The 26,298-nt window shown below is 47.9% G+C and overlaps 1 protein-coding gene across 4 annotated transcripts in view; it reads right to left on the minus strand.

Annotated features, from left to right (window-relative positions):
- The window catches only part of LOC143764132 (neurotrimin-like), a 971,575-nt gene that overhangs the window by 158,817 nt on the left and 786,460 nt on the right, over positions 1-26,298 (minus strand). For all 4 annotated transcript variants that reach the window (XM_077249345.1, XM_077249347.1, XM_077249348.1 and 1 more), the window contains one exon: positions 1,236-1,468. In XM_077249345.1, the coding sequence (XP_077105460.1) occupies positions 1,236-1,468 (233 nt within the window). The remainder of the gene's footprint in view (positions 1-1,235; positions 1,469-26,298) is intronic.

Below are 26,298 nucleotides of genomic sequence, written 5' to 3' on the forward strand. Positions count from 1 at the left end.
TCCAGAGCATTGAACCGGCCCTGACCACCCTCCAGAGCCTGCAGAGCATTGAACCGGCCCTGACCACCCTCCAGAGCCTGCAGAGCATTGAACCGGCCCTGACCACCCTCCAGAGCCTGCAGAGCATTGAACCGGCCCTGAACACCCTCCAGAGCCTGCAGAGCATTGAACCGACCCTGACCACCCTCCAGAGCATTGAACCGGCCCTGACCACCCTCCAGAGCCTGCAGAGCATTGAAATGGCTCTGACCACCCTCCAGAGCCAGCAGAGCATTGAACCGGCCCTGACCACCCTCCAGAGCCTGCAGAACATTGCACCAGCCCTGATGACCCTCCAGAGCCTGCAGAACATTGATCCGGCCCTGATGACCCTCCAGAGCATTTAACCGGCCCTGACCACCCTCCAGAGCCTGCAGAACATTGCATCAGCACTCACGACCCTCCAGAGCCTGCAGATCATTGAACCGGCCCTAACCACCCTCCAGAGCCTGCAGAACATTGCACCAGTCTTGACCACTCTCCAGAGCCTGCAGAGCATTGAACTGGCCCTAACCACCCTCCAGTTCCTACAGAATATTGCACCAGTCCTGACCATCCTCCAGAACTTGCATTACATTGAATCGGCCCCGACCACCCCCCAGAGCCTGCAAAACATTGCACCAGCCTTGACCACCCTCCAGAGCCTGCAGAACATTGAACTGGCCCCGACACCCTCCAGAGAATTTAACCGGCCCTGAGGACCCTCCAGAGCATTTAACCAGCCCTGACCGCCCTCCACAGCCTGCAGAACATTGCACCAGCCCTGATGACCCTCCAGAGCCTGCGGAACATTGAACCGGCCCTGAGGACCCTCCAGAGCATTTAACCATCCCTGACCACCCTCCAGAGCCTGCAGAACATTGCACCAGCCCTAACGACCCTCCAGAGCCTGCAGAACATTGAACCGGCCCTAACCACCCTCCAGAGCCTGCAGAACATTGCACCAGTCTTGACCACTCTCCAGAGCCTGCAGAGCACTGAACTGGCCCTAACCACCCTCCAGATCCTACAGAATATTGCACCAGTCCTGACCATCCTCCAGAACTTGCATTACATTGAATCGGCCCCGACCACCCCCCAGAGCCTGCAGAACATTGCACCAGCCTTGACCACCCTCCAGAGCATTCAACCAGCCCCGACCACCCTCCAGAGCATGCAGAACATTGCAATAGTGACCTGATGGCTGTGACACTTACCTTGTACAATTAGGTGAACACGGGAGGTTTTGGGGTGATTGTCTGTCTGTACGGAGCAGGTGTAGGGTCCCTCGTCATAAATGCCCACGTTCTGGATCTCAATGCTGTATTGGCTCTTGGTGTTCGCTACAAGTACTACCCGGGGGTCTATGGACCACTTGTCATTGCCAGTATATAAAATGGTGCTGCGGTTCAGCCAGGCCACGCGGGTCACTCTGTTGTCCACCGCACACCTGTAGAAGAAATAAGGAGACATGTAAGCAAAAAGAGTGCAAACCGCCAAAGTTGCATGTCACCGCCACAACCTACGACGTCACAGCAACAACCTACGATATAACATTTCATCATCACCCACATTTTTAGCCTGTTGATCACTTCTCCAGTTATTATATAACGTGCACTCCAGAGCATTAGTGGACGCCATGGCTTCTCTACTCTGTAGTCCTGTAACAGGGAGATAACAGCTTCCATTGCTGGTCTAGGAGACGCCCCCGAAACAAAGGTCACGTGTCTAACATCTCACAAGTACAGGTCCTTCTCAAAAAATTAGCATATAGTGTTAAATTTCATTATTTACCATAATGTACTGATTACAATTAAACTTTCATATATTATAGATTCATTATCCACCAACTGAAATTTGTCAGGTCTTTTATTGTTTTAATACTGATGATTTTGGCATACAACTCCTGATAACCCAAAAAACCTGTCTCAATAAATTAGCATATTTCACCCGTCCAATCAAATAAAAGTGTTTTTTAATAACAAAAAAAAACCATCAAATAATAATGTTCAGTTATGCACTCAATACTTGGTCGGGAATCCTTTGGCAGAAATGACTGCTTCAATGCGGCGTGGCATGGAGGCAATCAGCCTGTGACACTGCTGAGATGTTATGGAGGCCCAGGATGCTTCAATAGCGGCCTTAAGCTCATCCAGAGTGTTGGGTCTTGTGTCTCTCAACTTTCTCTTCACAATATCCCACAGATTCTCTATGGGGTTCAGGTCAGGAGAGTTGGCAGGCCAATTGAGCACAGTAATACCATGGTCAGTAAACCATTTACCAGTGGTTTTGGCACTGTGAGCAGGTGCCAGGTCGTGCTGAAAAATGAAATCTTCATCTCCATAAAGCATTTCAGCCGATGGAAGCATGAAGTGCTCCAAAATCTCCTGATAGCTAGCTGCATTGACCCTGCCCTTGATGAAACACAGTGGACCAACACCAGCAGCTGACATGGCACCCCACACCATCACTGACTGTGGGTACTTGACACTGGACTTCAGGCATTTTGGCATTTCCTTCTCCCCAGTCTTCCTCCAGACTCTGGCACCTTGATTTCCGAATGACATGCAAAATTTGCTTTCATCAGAAAAAAGTACTTGGGACCACTTAGGTAAAGTGGCTTTACCTGGGGAATGCGGCACCTGTAGCCCATTTCCTGCACACGCCTGTGCACGGTGGCTCGGGATGTTTCCACACCAGACTTAGTCCACTGCTTCCTCAGGTTCCCCAAGGTCTGGAATCGGTCCTTCTCCACAATCTTCCTCAGGGTCCGGTCACCTCTTCTCGTTGTACAGCGTTTTCTGCCACATTTTTTCCTTCCAACAGACTTACCATTGAGGTGCCTTGATACAGCACTCTGGGAACAGCCTATTTGTTGAGAAATTTCTTTCTGGGTCTTACCCTCTTGCTTGAGGGTGTCAATGATGGCCTTCTTGACATCTGTCAGGTCGCTAGTCTTACCCATGATGGGGGTTTTGAGTAATGAACCAGGCAGGGAGTTTTTAAAAGCCTCAGGTATCTTTTGCATGTGTTTAGAGTTAATTAGTTGATTCAGAAGATTAGGGTAATAGGTCGTTTAGAGAACCTTTTCTTGATATGCTAATTTATTGAGACAGGTTTTTTGGGTTATCAGGAGTTGTATGCCAAAATCATCAGTATTAAAACAATAAAAGACCTGACAAATTTCAGTTGGTGGATAATGAATCTATAATATATGAAAGTTTAATTGTAATCATTACATTATGGTAAATAATGAAATTTAACACTATATGCTAATTTTTTGAGAAGGACCTGTACTCTAGACATGGAATTTTATGGCACAATTCCCAGATTATTGCTGGTCATTCTTGGCACACTGTATCTGGAAGAGCCACTAAAGCGCTGGCTAGAAGGGCCACAGCAACAACAGGGACAGGTGGACAGATCGGGGAAAAACAGATATACTTGCAGAGGAGCATTACACCTGCTTGTCCTAATGTGATTGACACAAGTAACAGATTAAAAATTCTCGAAGGGACCGGCGGTAGACGGAGCAGCGGAGGGGCCGCGACCGGCGGGAGAGAAAGCGATAGAGGGGCCGGGAGTAGGTAGAGAGAGAGTGGCGGAAGGGTCAGGACCGATGGGGAGAGCAGAAAAGGGATCAGGACCGGCAGGAGAGAAAGAGGCAGAGGGACCAGGACCGGCATAAAAGAAATCGGTGGAGTGATCAGGACTGGTGGGGAAAAGTGTGGCAGAGGGACTAGTGATAAGTGGTGGCATCCAGCAGTCTATCAGCTCATCCCGCAGATGCCTTTCCTGCAGTAACAATGCGACCCTGATGCATCATTGCTACATCAATATGGTGGAGCCACCAGGACGACAATCCAGCAGATGAATGGGAAGAGCCATCATGTCGCAATTAATGACATCATGCTTTCCCCCGTACCGGAAGTCCGCTGCCTCGGAGTAACCCTTGACTCTGCCCTGTCCTTCAAACCGCACATCCACGCTCTTTTCACCTCCTCTCGCCTCTAGCTCAAAAATATCTCCAGAATCCGTCCTTTCCTCAACCGTCAATCTACTAAAATGCTTGTGCATGCCCTCATCATCTCAACTACTACATCCTTTTTTGTGGCCTCCCTGCTAACACCCTTGCACCTCTCCAGTCCATCCTTAACTCTGCTGCCCGACTAATTCATCTCTTTCCTCGCTACTCCTGCGCTTTCCCCCTCAGGAAATCTCTTCACTGGCTCCTATTCCCTCAGCGTATCCAGTTCACATTACTAATACTGACCTACAAAGCCATCCATAACCCATCTACTCCATATGTCTCTAAACTAATCTCCGGATATATTCCCCCACATAATCTCCGGTCCTCTCAAGACCTCCTTCTCTCCTCCACACTTACTCGCTCCTCACCCAACCGCCTCCAAGATTTTTCCCAAAAATCCCCCATCCTCTGGAATTCTTTGCCCCAACATGTCCAACTATTAACCACATTCGGATCCTTCAGACGGAACCTGAAAACCCACCTCGTCAGGAAAGTCTACAGCCTACACTGACCCCACTGCCTCCTCACCAACACCGGAGCTGCCGTAACCCTCAACCTATTGTCTCCTTCCCCACCATCCTGTAGAATGTAAGCCCGCAACGGCAGGGTCCTTGCCCCTCTGTAGCACTCTGTCATTCTTAGTTTGCTTACTGTAAGTGATATCTGTAATTTGTATGTAACCCCTTCTCATGTACAGCACCATGTAATCAATGGGGCTATGTAAATAATAATAATAATAATAATAGGCTCCTTTTTCCCAGCGACTGGAATGCCATATACACATAGCCCCCAAACATCAACTGCTGGGGCCCCCACTGGACAGTTTGGATAAGAACGATGCTCCCAGAAGTTGATGAAAAGTCGCACGGTATGTAATTATTGTCAGAACGTCCATTTGCAGAAGTGGCCTCGGTTTCTCCCACCACCCGTTGTAATTGTGGACCCAGTTTCTAATTATTGGAGAAACGCTTTATTTTTTAAGCTAATGTCTTCCAGATCCTAAGTACTGGTATCATCGCCTCGTGCCCCGCGAGACCCCGGCTGGAGGCTACAGATAATCTTTCCTTCTGGAAAGACGTCAGTAAACAAAACCGGCTCAGCTTGTATTTGTCACAAAAATAAGGGAAGGGAATATGGATTCCCCATTGCCCGCTCGGTGCCCGCTTCTCTGCCAACTTCCGCTCGCTTCATTTGCATAACTATTAAGGCCTGAGACAATGGCTGATCAAGGAAGTCTGCATCTGTGGCGCATTCAGACACTCTGCACAAAAATATCACACAAAGGGCAAAATACAGAGGCTGTGACCTCCCCGAAATTATGAGGACATTTCACTTTATGCATAGGCAGAGGGGAGAGACACTCGCTCCGGATCCATCGGCGCACTGACACCAAATTACAAAATTCCTCTCAGACGAATCCAACATTATTAATAACAAATAGGCAGCAACTAAGAAGAGCCGGGAAACTGCAGGAAATATGGAGGAACAGGCGACAGCCGAGGACCGGACACGTACAATGGCGGGACAGTCGCTAGAAACGTGCGAAGGCCTTGAAGGCCATACAGGTCCCAAGTTCTGAGACCAACATCCCAACAAGCTGATCATTAATCTGAAGGTTCTGAGCCACCCGAACTGCTGCCTGACAAATCCCAAGCCACCTGAGCTGTCGCCTCACAGATCCCGAGCTGCCGCCTCACAGAACCCAAGCCACCGCCTCACAGAACCCAAGCCACCCAAGCTGCCGCCCAACAGATCCCGAGCCACCCGAGCTGATGCCCCACAGATCCCGAGCCACCCAAGCCGACACCTCAGAGATCCCAAGCTGCCACCCCACAGATCCCGAGCCACCCGAGCTGCTGCCCCACAGATCCCAAGCTGCCGCCCAACAGATCAAGCCACCCGAGCTGACGCCCCACAGATCTCGAGCCACCCGAGCTGCCGCCTCAGAGATCCCAAGCCACCCGAGCTCCCCCCACAGATCCCGAACCACCCAAGCTGACACCTCAGAGATCCCAAGCTGCCACCCCACAGATCCCGAGCCACCCGAGCTGCTGCCCCTCAGATCCCAAGCCACCCAAGCTGCCGCCCAACAGATCAAGCCACCCGAGCTGACGCCCCACAGATCTCGAGCCACCCGAGCTGCCGCCTCAGAGATCCCAAGCCACCCGAGCTCCCCCCACAGATCCCGAACCACCCAAGCTGACACCTCAGAGATCCCAAGATGCCACCCCAGATCCCGAGCCACCCGAGCTGCGCACCACAGATCCCAAGCCACCCAAGCTGCCGCCCCACAGATCCCGAGCCACCCGAGCTGCCGCCTCAGAGATCCCAAGCCACCCGAGCTCCCCCCACAGATCCCGAACCACCCAAGCTGACACCTCAGAGATCCCAAGATGCCACCCCACAGATCCCAAGCCACCCAAGCTGCCGCCCCACAGATCCCGAGCCACCCGAGCTGACGCCCCACAGATCCCGAGCCACCCGAGCTGACGCCTCAGAGATCCCAAGCCACCCAAGCTACCCCCCCACAGATCCCGAGCCACCCAAGCTGCCGCCCCACAGATGCCGAGCCATTCAAGCTGCCACCCTACAGATCCCGAGGCACCCGAGCTGCCGCCCCACAGATCCTGAGCCACCCGAGCTGCCACCCCACATTTCTCGAGCCACCCGAGCTGCCGCCTCAGAAATCCTGAGCCACCCAAGCTGCCGCCTCAGATTCGGAGCCACCCAAGCTGCCGCCTGAAAGATCCAGAGCCACTGCCTCAGAGATCCAATTCACCCGAGCTACTGCCCCACAGATCCCAAGCCACCCGAGCTGCCATCTCACAGATCACAAGCCACCCGAGCTGTGGCTCCAAGGATCATGAGCCACCCATATGTATAGGGCAACCAACCATCCAAGGTCAGTTCCCAATAAAACATATGTGGGTGAAAGCTTCATCTCTCTGCTTCCACAACACATCCACAACGCATCCAGAGTGACATTAAAACCGGTTTTCAGTCGACGGTATCAAGAGCAGCTACTACCAGGAGAGACACCTATATAGTGATATCTCTAAGAAAACAGCTGCAAGGAGACACTTCTAGGTGTTTGGCAGAGGTGTAGCTAAGGTTTGGGTTCAGGGGGGCGAAGCTTTTGGCCCCTAACCAGGTAACCTTGATTACAACTGGGTGACCCACCCTAATAGTGGAGGAGGACCTCAGCAGATGACCGCGATGTTGTTGAACATAATCTCTATACAAAGACCAACATTGATATTAGTGCCATATGGTCAGTGGTAGATACCAGCCCGACAGAACATATAAGATCACAGCACAGTTACAGAAGGTGACTTACCGCTGACGTTCTTTCTGATGGCATCGTTGACTGTTCACTTCTTTTCCATCTGGCCCAGACTGACAACTTCTTCCATCCAGGACTCGGCTGCAGAGAAAACAACAAAGACACATTTCACTTCTCATATTCCAGCCCCATCACCATCTATCCCCAACCTGCACAAACTCCTCATCCTACTAGTAACCCCAATGCTGCTGCCGTATGTGTCCCAATTCCTGCACCTGTTGTGTGGTTCTCTGTGTCCTCACTTCTAAAGCAACCCTCTAGAATATAGTAATGCCGGGTGCAAGTGCCCTAGAAAACAGTGCCCACATTTTGTTCCCTAGAAAGTAATATTGCCCAGTGTGCCCCTTTGATAGTCACAGTAACCAGAGTTCCCCTATAACAATATGTGCCCATTTAACATTGAATAATGTCCTGAGTTTCCCCTGTACAGCTCCCCTATACACAGCATGATGCTCTCTTATACATAACATGCTGCCTCCTCACTGTAATGTACCCCCACACAGTATACTGACCCCTTAGTAGACCCCAAACTGCTTGATGGCCCCAAAAGTGTGTGATGGCTCCTTGACTGTAATCCCCACACGGTATGATGGCCCCCTAGATAGCCTCCATATAGTATAATATGACAGACAGTCCTCAATATAGTATAATACATTCCCCATAGGCCTGTATAGTATAATGCACTCCCATAGACCTGTGTAGTATAATGCATTCCCCATAGGCATGTATAGTATAATGCACTCTCCACAGGCCTGTATAGTATAATGCACTCTCCACAGGCCTGTATAGTATAATACACTCCCCACAGGCCTGAATAGTATAATGCATTCCAGATAGTCCTGTACAGTATAATGCACCCCCATAGGCAGCCAGTACAGTATAATGCACCCGCATTAGGCAGTCTGTATAGTATAATTGCACCCCCATTAGGCAGCCAGTACAGTGTAATGCACCCCCATTAGGCAGCCAGTACTGTATAATGCACCCCCATTAGGCAGTCTGCATCGTATAATGCACCCCAATAGGCAGCCAGTACTGTAAAATGCACCACCATTAGTCAGTCTGCATAGTATAAAGCACCCCCATACCCCCATTAGGGAGCCAGTACAATATAATGCACCCCCATTAGGCAGGCAGTACAGTATAATGCATCCCCATTAGGCAGTCAGTACAGTATAACGCACCCTCATTAGGCAGCCTGTGTAGTATAATGCACCCCCTTTACACAGGCAGTACAATATAATACACCCCCATTAGGCAGCCTGTATAGTATAATGCACCCCCATTAGGCAGCCTGTATAGTATAATGCACCCCCATTAGGCAGTCTGAATAATAGAACACACCCCCATTAGGCAGCCTGTATAGTATAATGCACCCCCATTAGGCAGCCTGTATAGTATAATACACCCCCATTAGGAAGCCTGTACAGTATAATGCACCCCCATTAGGCAGCCTGTATAGTATAATGCACCCCCATTAGGTAGTCTGTATAGTATAATGCACCCCCATTAGGCAGCCAGTACAATATAATGCACCCCCATTAGGCAGCCATTATAGTATAATGCACCCCCATTAGGCAGCCTGTATAGTATAATGCACCCCCATTACGCAGCCAGTACAGTATAATGCACCCCCATTAGGCAGCCTGTATAATATAATGAACTCCCATTAGGTAGTCTATATAGTATAATGCACCCCCATTAGGCAGCCTGTATAGTATAATGCACCCCCATTACGCAGCCAGTACAGTATAACGCACACGATAAAAAAAAAAAAAAATCCAATACTCACCTTTCTTCCTCAATCCTCCTTGTTCCAGCGGAGCTCTGAGCGCCTGCACGTCTCCAGACAGCGGGCGCCGACGGGGGAATGATGGGAGAGAGAGCGTAATGCTCCCTCTCTCATCAATGCGGTCAGCTGTTTCTGCATGTAGCCGATACAGTTGACCCTGCGATGACAGGCGGGGGGCCACTGCTGGCACAGGACCTCCTCCACCTTCTCAGGGGCCCCATAGCGGCCGGGCGGCACCATCTCCCTGCTCTGCCGCAGAATGTAACTGTATCGGCGCACTGTGCACACGCCAATAGTTACATAGCGTAGCTCCGGGTGGGCCCCCTCAGAGCGCAGGGCCCTGGGCCACCGTCCCCTCTGCCTCCCCCGGTAGCTATGCTACTGGTGTTGGGGGTCTACTTTGGTGTCGTTAGGTCCTGAGCTTAACGTTAGGCAGCCATGTTGGGTGTCCGATAGGTAAAAAATGTACCTGTTTCTGACATACTTTTTTCCCCTCTTTCCCTCCCATTTTCATGGTTTTTGTTATGGCTTATTCTCCTATGAACCAGTGCAATGTCTGGAATAGATGTTTTGATATATATGCCTCACATAATATTTGCATTGATGTATTCATGCAAGGAAAAAAATCTTTGTATTAAATAAAAACAAGGTTTAAAAAAAAAAAAAAAAAAAACATGTGGGGAGATTCTCTGACAACCCCACTTCCCTTATCCCCCTCCCCACACCCCAATCCAGAAAAGCCCGGGCCATCGGTAAGAGATGGCAAACACCCCCAAAACCGGTGACAGTCAGGGTCTTCCCAGGAATGATTTCCTCCGGTAACACAAACTCAGGGTACACGAGAGTTCGTTCTGTGCCAGTGTCCTTAAGCCAAGCAGTAATGGTGTTGCCCACAGTAAATGGTGGCAAATTCTCACGGGCTCTCCCAACTGCCCTACCCACAAAAAGAATGGCTGCAATAGGCCCTGGGACCTCAGGTGTGGGGGTTCATCTTCTGCCTCTCTGGGAAGACAAAGCTGATGAGGTATAGCCGCACTGGGAGTCATATGCAGGCCGGGTGCTGGGACATGGGGCCAGACACCCTGAGGGCCAGCTGACTGGGGCACTGGGGGTGGTTGACTTGTCAGCTTATCCCCTTTATAGCTGGCGACGACTGACCAATGCACCTCCGGTGTATGATTCACCTCATATGCATATTATTTATTTATACAGCACCATTAATTCCACGGTGCTGTACACGAGAAGGGGTTACATACATCGTTATAGATATCATTTACTGTAAACAAATTTACAATGACAGACTGGTACAGAGGGGAGAGGACCCTGTCCTTGCGGACTTACATTCTATGGGATAATGGGGAAGAGACAGAAGATCGGGGGTGCAGCCGCTCTTCTGGTGGTGGTGAGGCGGCAGAATGGTTATTGCAGGCTGTAGGCTTTCTTGAAGAGATGGGTTTTCAGGTTCCGTCTGAAGGATCCGAAGGTGGTGGATAATCGGACGTGTTGAGGCGTGGAATTCCAGAGGATGGGGGGTATTCGGGAGATGTCTTGGAGGCGGTTGTGTGAGGAACGAATAAGTGTGGAGGAGAGTAAGAGGTCTTGGGAGGATCGAAGATTGCGTGAGGGAAGATATTGGGAGATTAGTTAAGAGATATAGGGAGGGGACAGGTTGTGGATGGCTTTGTGATCAGTGTTAGTAGTTTGAACTAGATTCGTTGGGGAATTGGGAGCCAGTGGAGGAATTTGCAGAGGGGAGAAACAGGGCAGAAGCGAGGAGAGAGGTGGATTAGCCAGGCAGCAGAGATGAGGATGGACTGGAGTGGTGCAAGAGAGTTAAAGTGGAAGCCACAGAGGAGGACGTTGCAGTATTCGAGGTGGGAGTTGATGAGGGCATGCACAAGAGTTTTAGTAGATTGAGGGCTGAGGAAGGGATGTACATTTTATTCTAAGTACATTTTTTTCACAGTACCTTGCAGTTAATCAAGGCAGTTTGGGTTAGGGAGGGGGGTGTTGGTCTGCTCCTATCACCCAAATGTCAGGTTATCCCTCAAGTACCCTCACTTATCTTCCCTTCTTTTGAGGTACACGCTGTCAGACTCTACATCACTCCATGAGAGTGGTGGTTGTTGTGGAGAAACAGGGTCAGTGGGTTCTCTCGTCCGCGGGCCCGGCTGCAAAACTGCATGGACCAGGGCTCATACCACTGAACGCCCGCTTTATCTCCCGATTGACAATACACTACACAGACAACACAGGCTGAGGGTAAAACAGTGTGGCAATACTTTATTGAACCACAACACCTAATAGCAAACATAACAATCCCAGCAATTACCCCAAGATGGTGCGCATTACAGGGTCTCACCCTTCCGCTGACTCACCGGGATAATGGTAGACGTTATGTCCGCTCCCATGGTCGCTACTCCACCTGTGATACGCACGCAAAGAGGAGGTAATGACAAGCGTAGGGAGATAACCAAGAGCAGCCATGTGTTCTTTCAGCTGGGTCCGATGTACCCTCAGCTGAGATCTTGAAGAGCGACGCCAAGCAGAAGAAAATAAGTCTTTTTTATACCCGAGGCAGGTGATCTAGTTTTAGATTTACCCAGTGTCCTTCAGTCCACCCTCACAGCCTTTCCCTATCTACCTTCAAAGTCAACAAACTGGTTATAGAATACAATACCCAATTAGCATAACAGCACACAATAAACAAAGATAAACACAAACTATGTACAAGTGACTATTACAGACTTACATAGTATGTTAAATGGTATATCAGTTTGCAAGTCTGTCTTCTTGACCCACCAGACATAAAACACAAATCCACAAGCTAATATACAGATAAAAAGCCAATTCTTCTTGGTTTGCAAAAACATAATTGTCTGGGAAATTAAGATACAATTTAGTTTCTTCACATTTCTCCCCTATCTTAATTAACCAGACATGATAGGCTTCTGGTCATCCTTCTCTACTTGTCGGGACAGTCCAGCAGCAATTCCATGATCTTTGCCTTTTTATGGGAGACAGAAAAATTATAGGACTGTAAGGCCAGACTCCATCTGAGTAAACATCCATTGTCCCCAGCAGTCCGATTTAGCCAACTTAAAGGATTATGGTCAGTTATGACAGTGAATTCCTTGCCATAGAGGTAGGGCTGCAATTTTTTTAAGGCCCAGGTTAAGGCCAAGCATTCTTTTTCTATTGTGGTGTATGCTTTCTCCCGGTCCAACAGTTTCCGGGAAACGTAAACTATGAGGTGTTCCTGACCATCATCCCCTAATTGAATGAGTATGGCTCCCAATCTGGTGTCAGTGGTCCAGTATTCAATCCGTCGAAGCTGGCACAGATCCTGTAGTTGTCGTTTCTTGTTACGGCTATACATCCACTCTGGTCCTCCTCCCAAGGCCGAGCTGGAGGGGTAGGACATGGTGGCAACCGAAACCTACTGTGTATGTCTAATCAATGGTCTGCTGGGACTGTCTGTATGCCTCCCTGGTTGTGAAGCCCTGGACGGTGTCTACCAACACCAGTCCCCTGCAGCTCCCCCGCTTCCGAGGGCAATACTTTATTGAACCACAACATTCAATAGCAAACAGAACAATCCCAGCAATTACCCCAAGATGGTGCAGATTACAGGGTCTCACCCTTCCGCCAACTCGCCGATAATGGTAGATGCTATGTCCAAGCTCCCATGGTTGCTACCCCACCTGTGACACGCATGCAGAGAAGAGGTAACGACAAGCATAGGGAGATAACCGAGAGCAGTCCTGTGTTCTTTCAGCTGGGACCGATGTACCCTCAGCCTGAAGAGTGATGCCAACAAGAAGAAAAGAAGTCTCTTTTGTACCCAAGGCAGGTGATCAATCTTTAGATTTACCCAGTGGCATTCAGTCCCCCTCACAGACTTTCCCTATCCTCCTTCGAAGTCAACAAATTAGTTATAGAATATAATACACAATTAGCACATCAGCACACAATAAACAAAGATAAACACACTATGTACAAATCACTACTACAGACTTACATAGCATGTTAAATGGTATATCAGTTTGCAAGTCTTCTTGACCCACCAAACACTTAAATCCACAAGCTAATATACAGATAAAAAAAGTAAATTATTCTTGGGTTGCAAAAACATGGTTGTCTGGAAAATTAAGATACAATCTGGTTTCTTCACAGTTGTGTATCGTCCTCCGGGTCACCTGTCAGTTCCTGGATCACTTTACCACCTGGCTTCCACATTTTCTGTATTGTGACATCCCCACCCTCATCAGGGGAGTCTATCATCCCCATTACTTTTCCCCTCTCCCCATCTACTACTCACCTTTTATCTCTAACCACCTCTTCGGCCTTTCACAGCTTACTAACTCTGGTAAGCATGAAGACGGAAACTTCCTCGACTTGGTCTTCTCCTGGCTTTGCTCAGTGGATGATTTTACCAACTCCCCTCTCTGACCACAACCTTCTTTCGTTCTCTGTCAAGAACTGCCATCCCGCTCAGGACACCCCCAACTTTCCACACTTACAGAAATATACAGGCCATTAACACCCAGAAACTTATGAAGAATTTGCATTCATCATTGGCCCCAATCTCCTCCCTTTCATGTCCTGAATCTGTACTGAAGCATTATAGCTAGAGATGAGTGAATTTGCTCGGGTTCCCTCTTATTCAGCAAGCTATAGCGCTTGCCAAATAGGCGTCAGAGGGAACCCAGCTTCCTGGATCGCCCCGGCTGATCAGCTGATTGGTGCCGCGGCTGTGTCACGGGTCACGATTCATGCATGGAGAACCTGTTTGTTTGGCTCTCTATACATGTGCTGTGAGTGTGACGCAGCTGCGGCGCTGATCGGCCAGCGCGATCCAGAAAGCCGGGTTCCCTCTGCAGCTTATTCGTTAAGTGCTATAGCTTGCCAAATAAGAGGGAACCCAAACATATTCGATCAACTTTAATTATAACAAAAACACTACAAAGTGCCCTGGATGAAGCTACACCTCCTATACATAGAACAACTCGGCACAAATGGCGGCAACCCTGGCACAAGCTGCAAACACGTTTCCTACAGCGGTGCTCCAGGTGCGCCGAACATCTGTGGAGAAAATTCAATCTGCCCAACAATTTCATCCATTACAAGTTTATACTAAAAACATACAACACTTTCCTCCACCTCTTCAAACAAACTTATTTCAACACCCTCATTCACCTCACTACCAATAATAAATAATCTTTATTTTCAAATAGCGCTAACATATTCCGCAGCACTTTACAGTTTGCACACATTATTGTCCCCGATGGGGCTCACAATCTAAATTCCCCATCAGTATGTATTTGGAATGTGGGAGGAAACCGGAGAACCCGGAGGAAACCCACACGAACACAGGGAGAACATACAAACTCCTTGCAGATGTTGTCCTGGGTAGATTTGAACCCAGGACTCCAGCGCTCAAGGCTACAGTGCTAACCATCAAGCCACCGTGCTGCCCTACCAATAACCCAAAACATTTGACACCTTTCAATCTCTACTTAACCCAAGAGTGCAGGCCCCAACCACAGATCTCAGAGCTGACGATCTGGCCAATTATTTGAAAGAAAAAAATTGACCATATCTGACAGGAAATTTTCTCCCAATCCCCTCATACCATGCACTGCATCTAGCTCACTCTCTGACTTTGAACTAGTCACAGAAGAAGTGATCCGGCTCCTTGCATCTTCTCGCCCAACCACTTGCACCAGTGACCCTATTCTGTCACATCTCCTCCAGTCCCTTTCCCCTGCTGTCACCACTCACCTAACAAAAATATTCAACCTCTCTCTGTCTTATGGTATCTTTCCCTCTTCATTTCGGCTATGTACGCACGTTGCATATTAGCTTGCAGAAATTTCTGCAAGGTTTCTGCATCTCTTGGCGTAAAAATGCAGCTGGAAATCCGCATGTTTTTAATGCATTTTTGTATATCTATACAGCTATATAAAGATATATATATTAAAAAAAAAAAAAAAAAAAAAAGAATTGTGATGTCATTTTCTTGTTCGACCTCTTCAACCAGATACCCTCATTAAATATTAAATAAAGAAACACACACAGTCACCAGCCTATGTAGGAGCATTAAGAGTTTTAACCTACATATGCTGCAACAAAAAAGCAACTGTCAGAAATCTGCATGAAATGCAAAATCTGTTTCTTTTTAAAAATAAATAAATAAATAAATTGCCTGGGCTTCCGCCTAATTTTAATAACTAACAGAGGAAAAGCCGACGGCTGAAGGTAGATGTTAATATTCTGGGAAGGAGCCAATAGCCAAAGATTCCCAGGCTATTAACCCCTTCCCGACATGTGACGGTATAGTACGTCACATGTCGGGACCCCCGCTTTGATGTGCGCTCCGGCGGTGAGCGCACATCAAAGTCGCGACATGTCAGCTGTTTTTTACAGCTGACATGTGCGCGCAATAGCGGCGGGTGAAATCGCGATCACCCGCCGCTATTAACTAGTTAAATGCCGCTGTCAAGCGCAGACAGCGGCATTTAACTACCGCATCCGGCCGTGCGGCCGGATATGAGCGCATCGCCGACCCCTGTCACATGATCGGGGGTCGGCGATGCTCCTCCATTGTAACCATAGAGGTCCTTGAGACCTCTATGGTTACTGATTGCCGGTGGCTGTGAGCGCCCCCCTGTGGTCGGCGCTCACAGCACACCTGCATTTTAGCTACATAACAGCGATCTGATGATCGCTGTTATGTAGCAGAGCCGATCGGGCTGTGCCTGCTTCTAGCCTCCCATGGAGGCTATAGAAGCATGGCAAAAGTAAAAAAAAAAAGTTTTTAAAAATGTGAAAAAAATAATAAAAACATAAAAGTTTAAATCACCCCCCTTTCGCCCCAATCAAAATAAATCAATAAAAAAAACCAAAAACCTACACATATTTGGTATCGCCGCGTTCAGAATCGCCCGATCTATCAATTAAAAAAAAGCATTAACCTGATCGCTAAATGGCGTAATGAGAAAAAAATTCGAAACGCCAGATTTACGTTTTTTTGGTCGCCACGACATTGCATTAAAATGCAATAACGGGCGATCAAAAGAACGTATCTACACCAAAATGCTATCATTAAAAACGCCAGCTCGGCACGCAAAAAATAAGCCCTCACCTGACCCCAGATCACGAAAAATGGAGACGCTACGAGTATCGGAAAATGGCGCAATTTTGTTTTGTTTTGTTTTTTGCAAAGTTTGGAATTTTTTTTCACCACTTAGGTGAAAAATAACCTAGTCATGTTAGGTGTCTATGAACTCGTAGTGACCTGGAGAATCATAATGGCAGGTCAGTTTTAGCATTTAGTGAACCTAGCAAAATAGGCAAGCAAAAAACAAGTGTGGGATTGCACTTTTTTTGCAATTTCACTGCACTTGGAATTTTTTTCCCGTTTTCTAGTACACGACATGCTAAAACCAATGATGTCGTTCAAAAGTACAACTCGTCCCGCAAAAAATAAGCCCTCACATGGCCAAATTGACGGAAAAATAAAAAAGTTATGGCTCTGGGAAGGAGGGGAGCGAAAAATGAAAACGGAAAAACGGAAAAAGCTCCGGGGGTGAAGGGGTTAAAATCAGTTCACAGCTGTTGGCATTTACTGGCTAGTTTACAGGGGAACCCCAGAAAAAAATTGACATGGGGTCCCCTTATAAAAATCGAACCAGTAAAGGCTAGGCAGACAGGTGCAGGCTGATATTAATAGCCTGGGAAGGGGCCCATGGATATTGGCACCCTACAAGCTTAACCCTACAGGCTTAAAACATCAGCTCTCAACCACCCTAGAAATGGCGCATCTTATAGATGCGCCAATTCTGGCACTTAGCCTCGCTCTTCCCACTTGCCCTGTAGCGGTGGCAAGTGGGGTTCATATTTGTGGGGTTGATGTCACCTTTGTATAGTCAGGTGACATCAAGTCCACAGGTTAGTAATGGAGTGGCGTAAATAAGACACCTATCCGTTACTAACCCCATAGTTACATGGTAAATAAAGACAGCCAGAATTAAGTCCTTTATTTGAAATAATCACACAGACTCCTTTATTGAATCTAAATTTACTATACTTACTGAACGCCTAATCCCCGACGCCCTCGTCTCCTGCAAACAATCAAAAAATAATAAACCAACATATGATACTAGTATCCTGTCCAACATCGCCCATTTAATACCGAGTGTCCCACAGCAATCTCAAGCGTAGAACAGTCACATCGGGAGATGTGACCGCTGTACCCGGCGATACACTGACAGTAGGTAATCGCTCCCGCAGTGTATCACGGAGCTGCCATGAAAGTTCATTGTAGTTCATCGGCTCCAGTGCTCTCATTTACAGCACTACTGCTGTGTGAGAACTTTCCCACGCAGCGGTGCCCTAAGTGAGAGCACCGGAGCTGATCAGCTGATGAACTCCGGTGAACTGTCACGGCGGCTCAGTGATACACTGCAGGAGAGATCACCTCCTGTCAGTGTATCGCTGGCGGCCGGGTGAGATCGACGTGGGACACTCGGTATTAAATGGACTATGCCGGAAAGGGGAGTATAAGTTGGTTTATTATTTTTGATAGTTTGCAGGAGACACGGGCATTGGGGATTAGGTGTTCGGTGAGTATGTATTTTTTATGGGAATATGTAAATGTTTTTATTTATTTTTTTTTATAATTGAACACAGGCGCCGGATGATGAGACTATTCTCCCATCATCGGCTCATGCGGTCTCTGTTACATGTGACAAAACAAGTAGCCGGATGGGAGTAGTAGTCCCATCAGATGACACCTGGGTACACACACACACACACACACATACAGAGAGACACACAGACAGACAGACACATACAGAGAGATACACAGACAGAGACAGACACATACAGAGAGATACACAGACAGAGACACAGACACATACAGAGAGATACACAGACAGACACATACAGATACACAGACAGAGACAGACACATACAGAGAGATACACAGACAGAGACAGACACATACAGAGAGATACACAGACAGACAGACACATACAGAGAGATACACAGACAGACAGACACATACAGAGAGATACACAGACAGAGACACACAGAGATACACAGACACATACAGAGAGATACACAGACAGACAGACACATACAGAGAGATACACAGACACATACAGAGAGATACACAGACAGACAGACACATACAGAGAGATACACAGACACATACAGAGAGATACACAGACACATACAGAGAGATACACAGACAGACACAGACACATACAGAGAGATACACAGACAGACACACAGACACATACAGAGATACACAGAGACACAGACACATACAGAGAGATACACAGACAGACACATACAGAGAGATACACAGACAGACACATACAGAGATACACAGACAGACACATACAGAGAGATACACAGACAGACACATAGAGAGATACACAGACAGACACACAGACACAGAGATACACAGAGACACACAGACAGACACACAGACAGACACAGACAGAGACACAGACAGAGACACAGACAGAGACACAGACAGAGACACAGACAGAGACACAGACAGAGACACAGACAGAGACACAGACAGAGACACAGACAGAGACACAGACAGACACAGAGACAGAGACAGACACAGACAGAGACACAGACAGAGACACAGACAGAGAGACAGACAGAGAGACAGACAGAGAGACAGACAGAGAGACAGACACACAGACAGACACACAGACAGACACACAGACAGACACACAGACAGACACACAGACAGACACACAGACAGACACACAGACAGACACACAGACAGACACACAGAGACACACAGACACACAGAGACACACAGAGACACACAGACACACAGACAGACAGACACAGACAGAGACACAGACAGACACAGAGACAGAGACACAGACAGAGACACAGACAGAGACACAGACAGAGACACAGACAGAGACACAGACAGAGACACAGACAGAGACACAGACAGAGACACAGACAGACACAGACAGACACAGACAGACAGACAGACAGAGGCAGACAGACACACAGAGACACAGACACATACAGAGACAGACACACAGACAGAGAGACACAGAGACACACACATACAGAGACACAGAGACATACAGAGACAGACAGACACACAGAGACAGACACACAGAGACAGACAGACACACAGAGACAGACACACAGAGACAGACAGACACATACAGAGAGACAGACATAAAGAGACAGACAGAGACACATACAGAGAGACAGAGACATACAGAGACAGACAGAGACACATACAGAGAGACAGACAGACACACAGAGAGACAGACACATACATTGGCACAGACACACAGACAAACACAGAAACAGACATACAGAGACACAGACACAGACACACAGACACAGACACGGACAGAAACACAGAGACAGACACACAGAGACACAGACAGATACAGAGAGACACAGAGACACACAGAGAGACAGACACACAGACAGACAGAGACAGACATTCTCCACCCACACATACTTCCTCCTGACATCATTTCCCTTTGACAATTTGCAGCGTTTTTGGCAGCCAAATCTGCATCAAATATGCAAACCTTTTTACACCTGAGTTTTTGCTGTAGATTTGACTGACTCAATTGAAGTCAATGAGTCAAAAACGTTGCAGAAACGCAAACAGAACTGACATGCTGCAGAAAATAAAATGCTGCAAATACGGACAGAAATTTACAGATCATGAGCACAACACTTCAGGATTGTCATTGCATTACCATGCTTTAGTATTCAATTTTTGGAGCATTTACGTGCGTAAAAAAAGCTGCAAAAATGCATCATGTGCACATAGCCTTAAGCATGCCATCATACATCCATTACTTAAAAAACCATCCCTCAACCAAAACTGTGCCGCTAATTATAGACCTGTCTCTAACCTTCCCTTCATCTCCAAACTCCTCGAACACCTGGTCCACTCCCGTCTTACCCGCTATCTCTCAGATAACTCTCTTCTCGACCCTCTACAATCTGGTTTCTGCTCTTTACACTCTACTGAAACTGCCCTCACTAAAGTCTCTAATGATCTACTAACAGCTAAATCTAATGGTCACTACTCCATGCCAATTCTCTAGGATCTCTCCGCAGCATTCGACACTGTGGATCATAAGCTCCTCCTCACTATGCTCCGCTCCATCGGCCTCAAGGACACCGTTCTCTCCTGGTTCTCCTCCTATCTCTCTGACCAATCCTTCATTGTATCTTTTGCTGGTTCCTCCTCCTCTCACCTTCCTCTTACTGTTGGGGTTCCTCAAGGATCAGTCCTAGGCCCCCTCTTCTCTTTGTATACTGCCCCTATTGGACAAAACCAGTAGATTTGGGTTCCAGTACCATCTCTATGCTGATGACACCCAATTATACACTTCTCCTGATCTCAAGCCTGCCTTTTTAGAAAACACCAGTGATTGTCTTACTGCTGTCTCTAACATCATGTCCTCCCTTTATCTGAAACTGAACCTGTCAAAAACTGAACTTCTCGTGTTTCCTCCCTCTACTAACCTACCTTTGCCTGACATTGCCATCTCCGTGTGCGGTTCCACCATTGCTCCCAAGCAACATGCCCACTGTCATGGGGTCATACTTTATTCCGAGCTTTCATTCACCCCCCACATCCGATCACTGGCTTGCTCTTATCTGCATCTCAAAAACATTTCTAGAATTCGACCTTTTCTTACTTTCAACTCTGCAAAAACTCTCACTGTTTCTCTTATTCATTCTCGTCTGGACTATTGTAACTCTCTACTAATCGGCCTCCCTCTTACCAAACTCTCCCTGCTCCAATCTGTCCTGAATGCTGCAGCCAGGATTATATTCCTCACCAATCGTTACACCGATGACTCTACCCTGTGCCAGTCATTACACTGGTTACCCATCCACTCCAGAATCCAGTACAAAAATACTACCCTCATCCACAAAGCGCTCCATGGCTCAGCACCACCCTACATCTCCTCTCTGGTCTCAGTCTACCACCCTACCCATGCCCTCCACTCCGCTAATGACCTCAGGTTAACATTCTCAATAATCAGAACCTCCCACTCCCATCTCCAAGAATTTACACGTGCTGCACCGATTCTTTGGAATGCACAACCCAGGTTAACGCAATTAATCCCCACAGTTTTAAGCGTGCCCTAAAAACGTATTTCTTCAGACTGGCCTACTGCCTCAACACATTAATATATCTATCCCTGTGTGGCCCATTCAAAATTTTCACCATAACCAGGTTCCTCGTATCATGTTCTCATACGCTTTATGCAGTTAATAGCCCTCTGTCTGCACTTTTACATTCTCTGTCTGATTCATGCAGCTTTACATGAAGCTTTACATGAACACCCGATTCTTACATTACGGCTGCTCAGAACAATGAAAGCAATTGTTAGCATCCACCTCTTGTGTCTCCCCTTTTTCCTCATAGGCTACGTTCACATTGGCGTTGTTGGGCGCAGCGTCGACGACGCATACGTCATGCGCCCCTATCTTTAACATGGGGGGTGCATGGACATGCGCCGGTATGCGTTGTACTGCGTTTTACGATGCATGCGTCATATAGATGCACAAGACAGGGCGCAGGGGATGCTACTTGTAGCGTTTTCCCTGCGCTGAAAGTCCCAAGCTGTAGGATCTTATGACAACGCATGCGTCGCAAAACGCAGCCTTGTGTACATGCGTTGTTGGTTGCGTCAGGTCGCCGACGCTGCGCCCAACAAAGCAAATGTGAACGTAGCCATAGTTTGTAAGCTTGCGAGCAGCAGGGCCTTCATTCCTCTTGGTATTTGATCTGTGTGTTTATTGTTATGCTGTAATGCCAATTGTCTATGCATCGACTATCTGTGCTGTCTTGGCAGCTTCCTTTGGCTACTGGCCAGGCACAAACTGTCGCACCTCCATGGGACAAAGATGAAGAAACTTGTCCATCAGATCCTTCGGTTCCTCAAAGGTGGTGGTTGACAGTCCCTTGACCCCCTTGCTCAAAGGTGGTTCTGAGCCCATCCACCACATCACTGTAGCTGCCATGTGGTCCACGCTGCAGCAGAGCTAGGAATTTGTTTCGGTAGACCTCAGGAGTCAACTGGTACTTCTTTTTTTTTTATCAAGGCCTGCTTGATAGTTATTGGGCTTACTGGTCCTCAGGCAGATGGTACTGTCTGCATGCTTTTTCAAACCCCCGCAGAAATATGGCCAAGTCCCCATCCTGGTCCATTACAGGAAAATGCTCGGGAAGAGGTATAAAAGAAATGAGAGTTGCTGGACTCACGGCTGTATGGGAAAGATCTCTGCCCCTGGATTCGGGCTAACTCCAGCTGGTACTGTCGCTCTTCTTCCCACTCCCACTGGGCCTGGGGCTGTCATTCTTCCCGATCAGCCAGGGTCCGTAGCTCTTCCCGCTCAGCCAGGGCCTATAGGTGTTGCTGAGTCAGCTAGAGACGTCCCTCACAATCATCTGCATGGAGTAAATCCAAGGCCATCTGCAGGAGGGGATCCACACCACTATGGTTGCGAGTATGGCTGGTTTTGCGCCTGGTTTTGCCAATTAAGTCAATCTGTCTCATCATAAAGAGGGCAATAAGAGCATCCTTGGTCCGCTGCTTATACCAGGACTCTCCCATCGTAGCCATAATTGCTAAATATAAGATAGGACAGAAAGCTGCGGTTATATGACCCCTAATGGATATGAGGCTTTTTGGTGGGGGTTAAAGTTATGAGAAATTATGTGTATGATTGCCCAGTTACCCCGACAATGTACGTCTCATTAATATCGGACAGATAGAATCGCCAATATTCCATCATTTCTCCAAAGGATATATACTGTCTGCTCTCTCATTGTCCAGCTGTGACCAAGGCCACCGCATTTGTAAAGGGGTCAGATCATCTCTGATCCATTTCAGACCCCAATAAGACCTATCACACCTGTGTGGACAATACACATCCTCTTCAGTCACCTGGACAGAAAGACGAATCCTCACATTCTAATTATTCTGCTTCACATCTCTGACACTGGCATTATACATAAAGGGTTAAGGCCCCGTCACACATAGCGAGATCGCTAGCGAGATCGCTGCTGAGTCACAAGTTTTGTGACGCAACAGCGACCTCAGTAGCGATCTCGCTATGTGTGACACGTACCAGCGACCAGGCCCCTGCTGCGAGATCGCTGGTCGTGTCGGAATGGCCTGGACCTTTTTTTGGTCGTTGAGGTCCCGCTGACATCGCTGAATCGGTGTGTGTGACACCGATCCAGCGATGTCTTCACTGGTAACCAGGGTAAACATCGGGTTACTAAGCGCAGAGCCGCGCTTAGTAACCCGATGTTTACCCTGGTTACCAGCGTAAATGTAAAAAAAAACAAACAGTACATACTCACCATCTGATGTCCGTCAGGTCCCTTGCCGTCTGCTTCCTGCTCTGACTGAGTGCCGCCGTACAGTGAGAGCACAGCAGTGACGTCACCGCTGCGCTGTGCTCTCACTGTGCGGCGGCACTCAGTCAGAGCAGGAAGCAGACGGCAAGGGACCTGACGGACATCAGATGGTGAGTATGAACTGTTTGGTTTTTTTGGTAATCAGGGTAAACATCGGGTTACTAAGCGCGGCCCTGCGCTTAGTAACCCGATGTTTACCCTGGTTACCCGGGTGCTGCAGGGGGACTTCGGCATCGTTGAAGACAGTTTCAACGATGCTGAAGTCGTTCCCTTGATCGTTGGTCGCTGGAGAGAGCTGTCTGTGTGACAGCTCCCCAGCGACCACACAGCGACAAAACAGCGACGCTGCAGCGATCAGCATCGTTGTCTGTATCGCTGCAGCGTCGCTGTGTGTGACGGGGCCTTTAGGGTTAATATTTTCTATCACACCTGGTCACACAGGAGCAGTATGAGGAGACACCATGGGCATTATTATTAGGGATCACAGTGTCCCCCGACCACACAGCAGCAGTATGAGGAGACACCATGGGCATTATTATTAGAGATCACAGTGTCCCCGACCACACAGCAGTAGTATGAGGAGACACCATGGGCATTATTATTAGAGATCAGTGTCCCCGACCACATAGGAGCAGTATGAGGAGACACCATGGGCATTATTATTAGAGATCACAGTGTCCCCGACCACACAGGAGCAGTATAAGGAGACACCATGAACATTATTATTAGAGATCAGAGTGTCCCCGACCACACAGGAGCAGTATGAGGAGACACCATGGGCATTATTATTAGGGATCACAGTGTCCCCCAATCACACAGGAGCAGTATGAGGAGACACCATGGGCATTATTATTAGAGATCACAGTGTCCCTGACCATACAGGAGCAGTATGAGGAAACACCATGGGCATTATTATTAGAGATCACAGTGTCCCTGACCATACAGGAGCAGTATGAGGAGACACAATGGGCATTATTAGAGATAACAGTGTCCCCGACCACACAGCAGCAGTATGAGGAAACACCATGGGCATTATTATTAGGGATCACAGTGTCCCCCAATCACACAGGAGCAGTATGAGGAGACACCATGGGCATTATTATTAGAGATCACAGTGTCCCCGACCACACAGGAGCAGCATGAGGTGACACCATGGGCATTATTATTAGAGATCACAGTGTCCCCGACCACATAGGAGCAGTATGAGGAGACACCATGGGCATTATTATTATTAGAGATCACAGTGTCCCCGACCACACAGGAGCAGTATAAGGAGACACCATGAACATTATTATTAGAGATCACAGTGTCCCCGACCACACAGGAGCAGTATGAGGAGACACCATGAACATTATTATTAGAGATCACAGTGTCCCCGACCACACAGGAGCAGTATGAGGAGACACCATGGACATTATTATTAGAGATCACAATGTCCCCCGACCACACAGGAGCAGTATGAGGAGACACCATGAACATTATTATTAGAGATCACAGTGTCCCCGACCACACAGGAGCAGTAAGAGGAGACACCATGGGGATTATTATTAGAGATCACAATGTCCCCTGACCACACAGGAGTAGTATGAGTTGACACCATAGGCATTATTATTATTATTATTATTATTATTATTATTATTATTATAGATCACAGTGTCCCCCGACCACACAGGAGCAGTATGAGGAGACAGCAAGGCCATTATTATTAGAGATCACAGTGTCCCCTGACCACACAGGAGCAGTATGAGGAGACACCATGGGCATTATTATTAGAGGTCACAGTGTCCCCCCAACCACAGAGGAGCAGTATGAGGAGACACCATGGGCATTATTGTTAGAGATCACTGTGTCCCCTGACCACACAGGAGCAGTATGAGGAGACACCATGGGCATTATTATTAGAGGTCACAGTGTCCCCCGACCACACAGGAGCAGTATGAGGAGACACCATGGGCATTATTATTAGAGATCACAGTTTCCCCCGACCACACAGGAGCAGTATGAGGAGACACAATGGGCATTATTATTAGGGATCACAGTGTCCCCCAATCACACAGGAGCAGTATGAGGAGACACCATGGGCATTATTATTAGGGATCACAGTGTCCCCGACCACACAGGAGCAGTATGAGGAGACACCATGGGCATTATTATTAGAGGTCACAGTGTCCCCGACCACACAGGAGCAGTATGAGAAGACACCATAGACATTATTATAAGAGATCACAGTGTCCCCCAACCACACAGGAGTAGTAGGAGGAGAAACCAAGGCCATTATTATTAGAGATCACAGTATCCCCTGACCACACAGGAGCAGTATGAGGAGACACCATGGACATTATTATTAGAGATCACAGTGTCCCCCGACCACACAGGAGCAGTATAAGGAGACAGCATGGCCATTATTATTAGAGATCACAGTGTCCCCTGACCACACAGGAGCAGTATGAGGAGACACCATGGGCATTATTATTAGAGGTCACAGTGTCCCCCCAACCACAGAGGAGCAGTATGAGGAGACACCATGGGCATTATTGTTAGAGATCACTGTGTCCCCTGACCACACAGGAGCAGTATGAGGAGACACTATGGGCATTATTATTAGAGGTCACATTGTCACCGACCACACAGGAGCAGTATGAGGAGAC

Source organism: Ranitomeya variabilis, chromosome 4, assembly GCF_051348905.1.
Source record: "Ranitomeya variabilis isolate aRanVar5 chromosome 4, aRanVar5.hap1, whole genome shotgun sequence".
In the NCBI taxonomy this organism is placed as follows: domain Eukaryota; kingdom Metazoa; phylum Chordata; class Amphibia; order Anura; family Dendrobatidae; genus Ranitomeya; species Ranitomeya variabilis.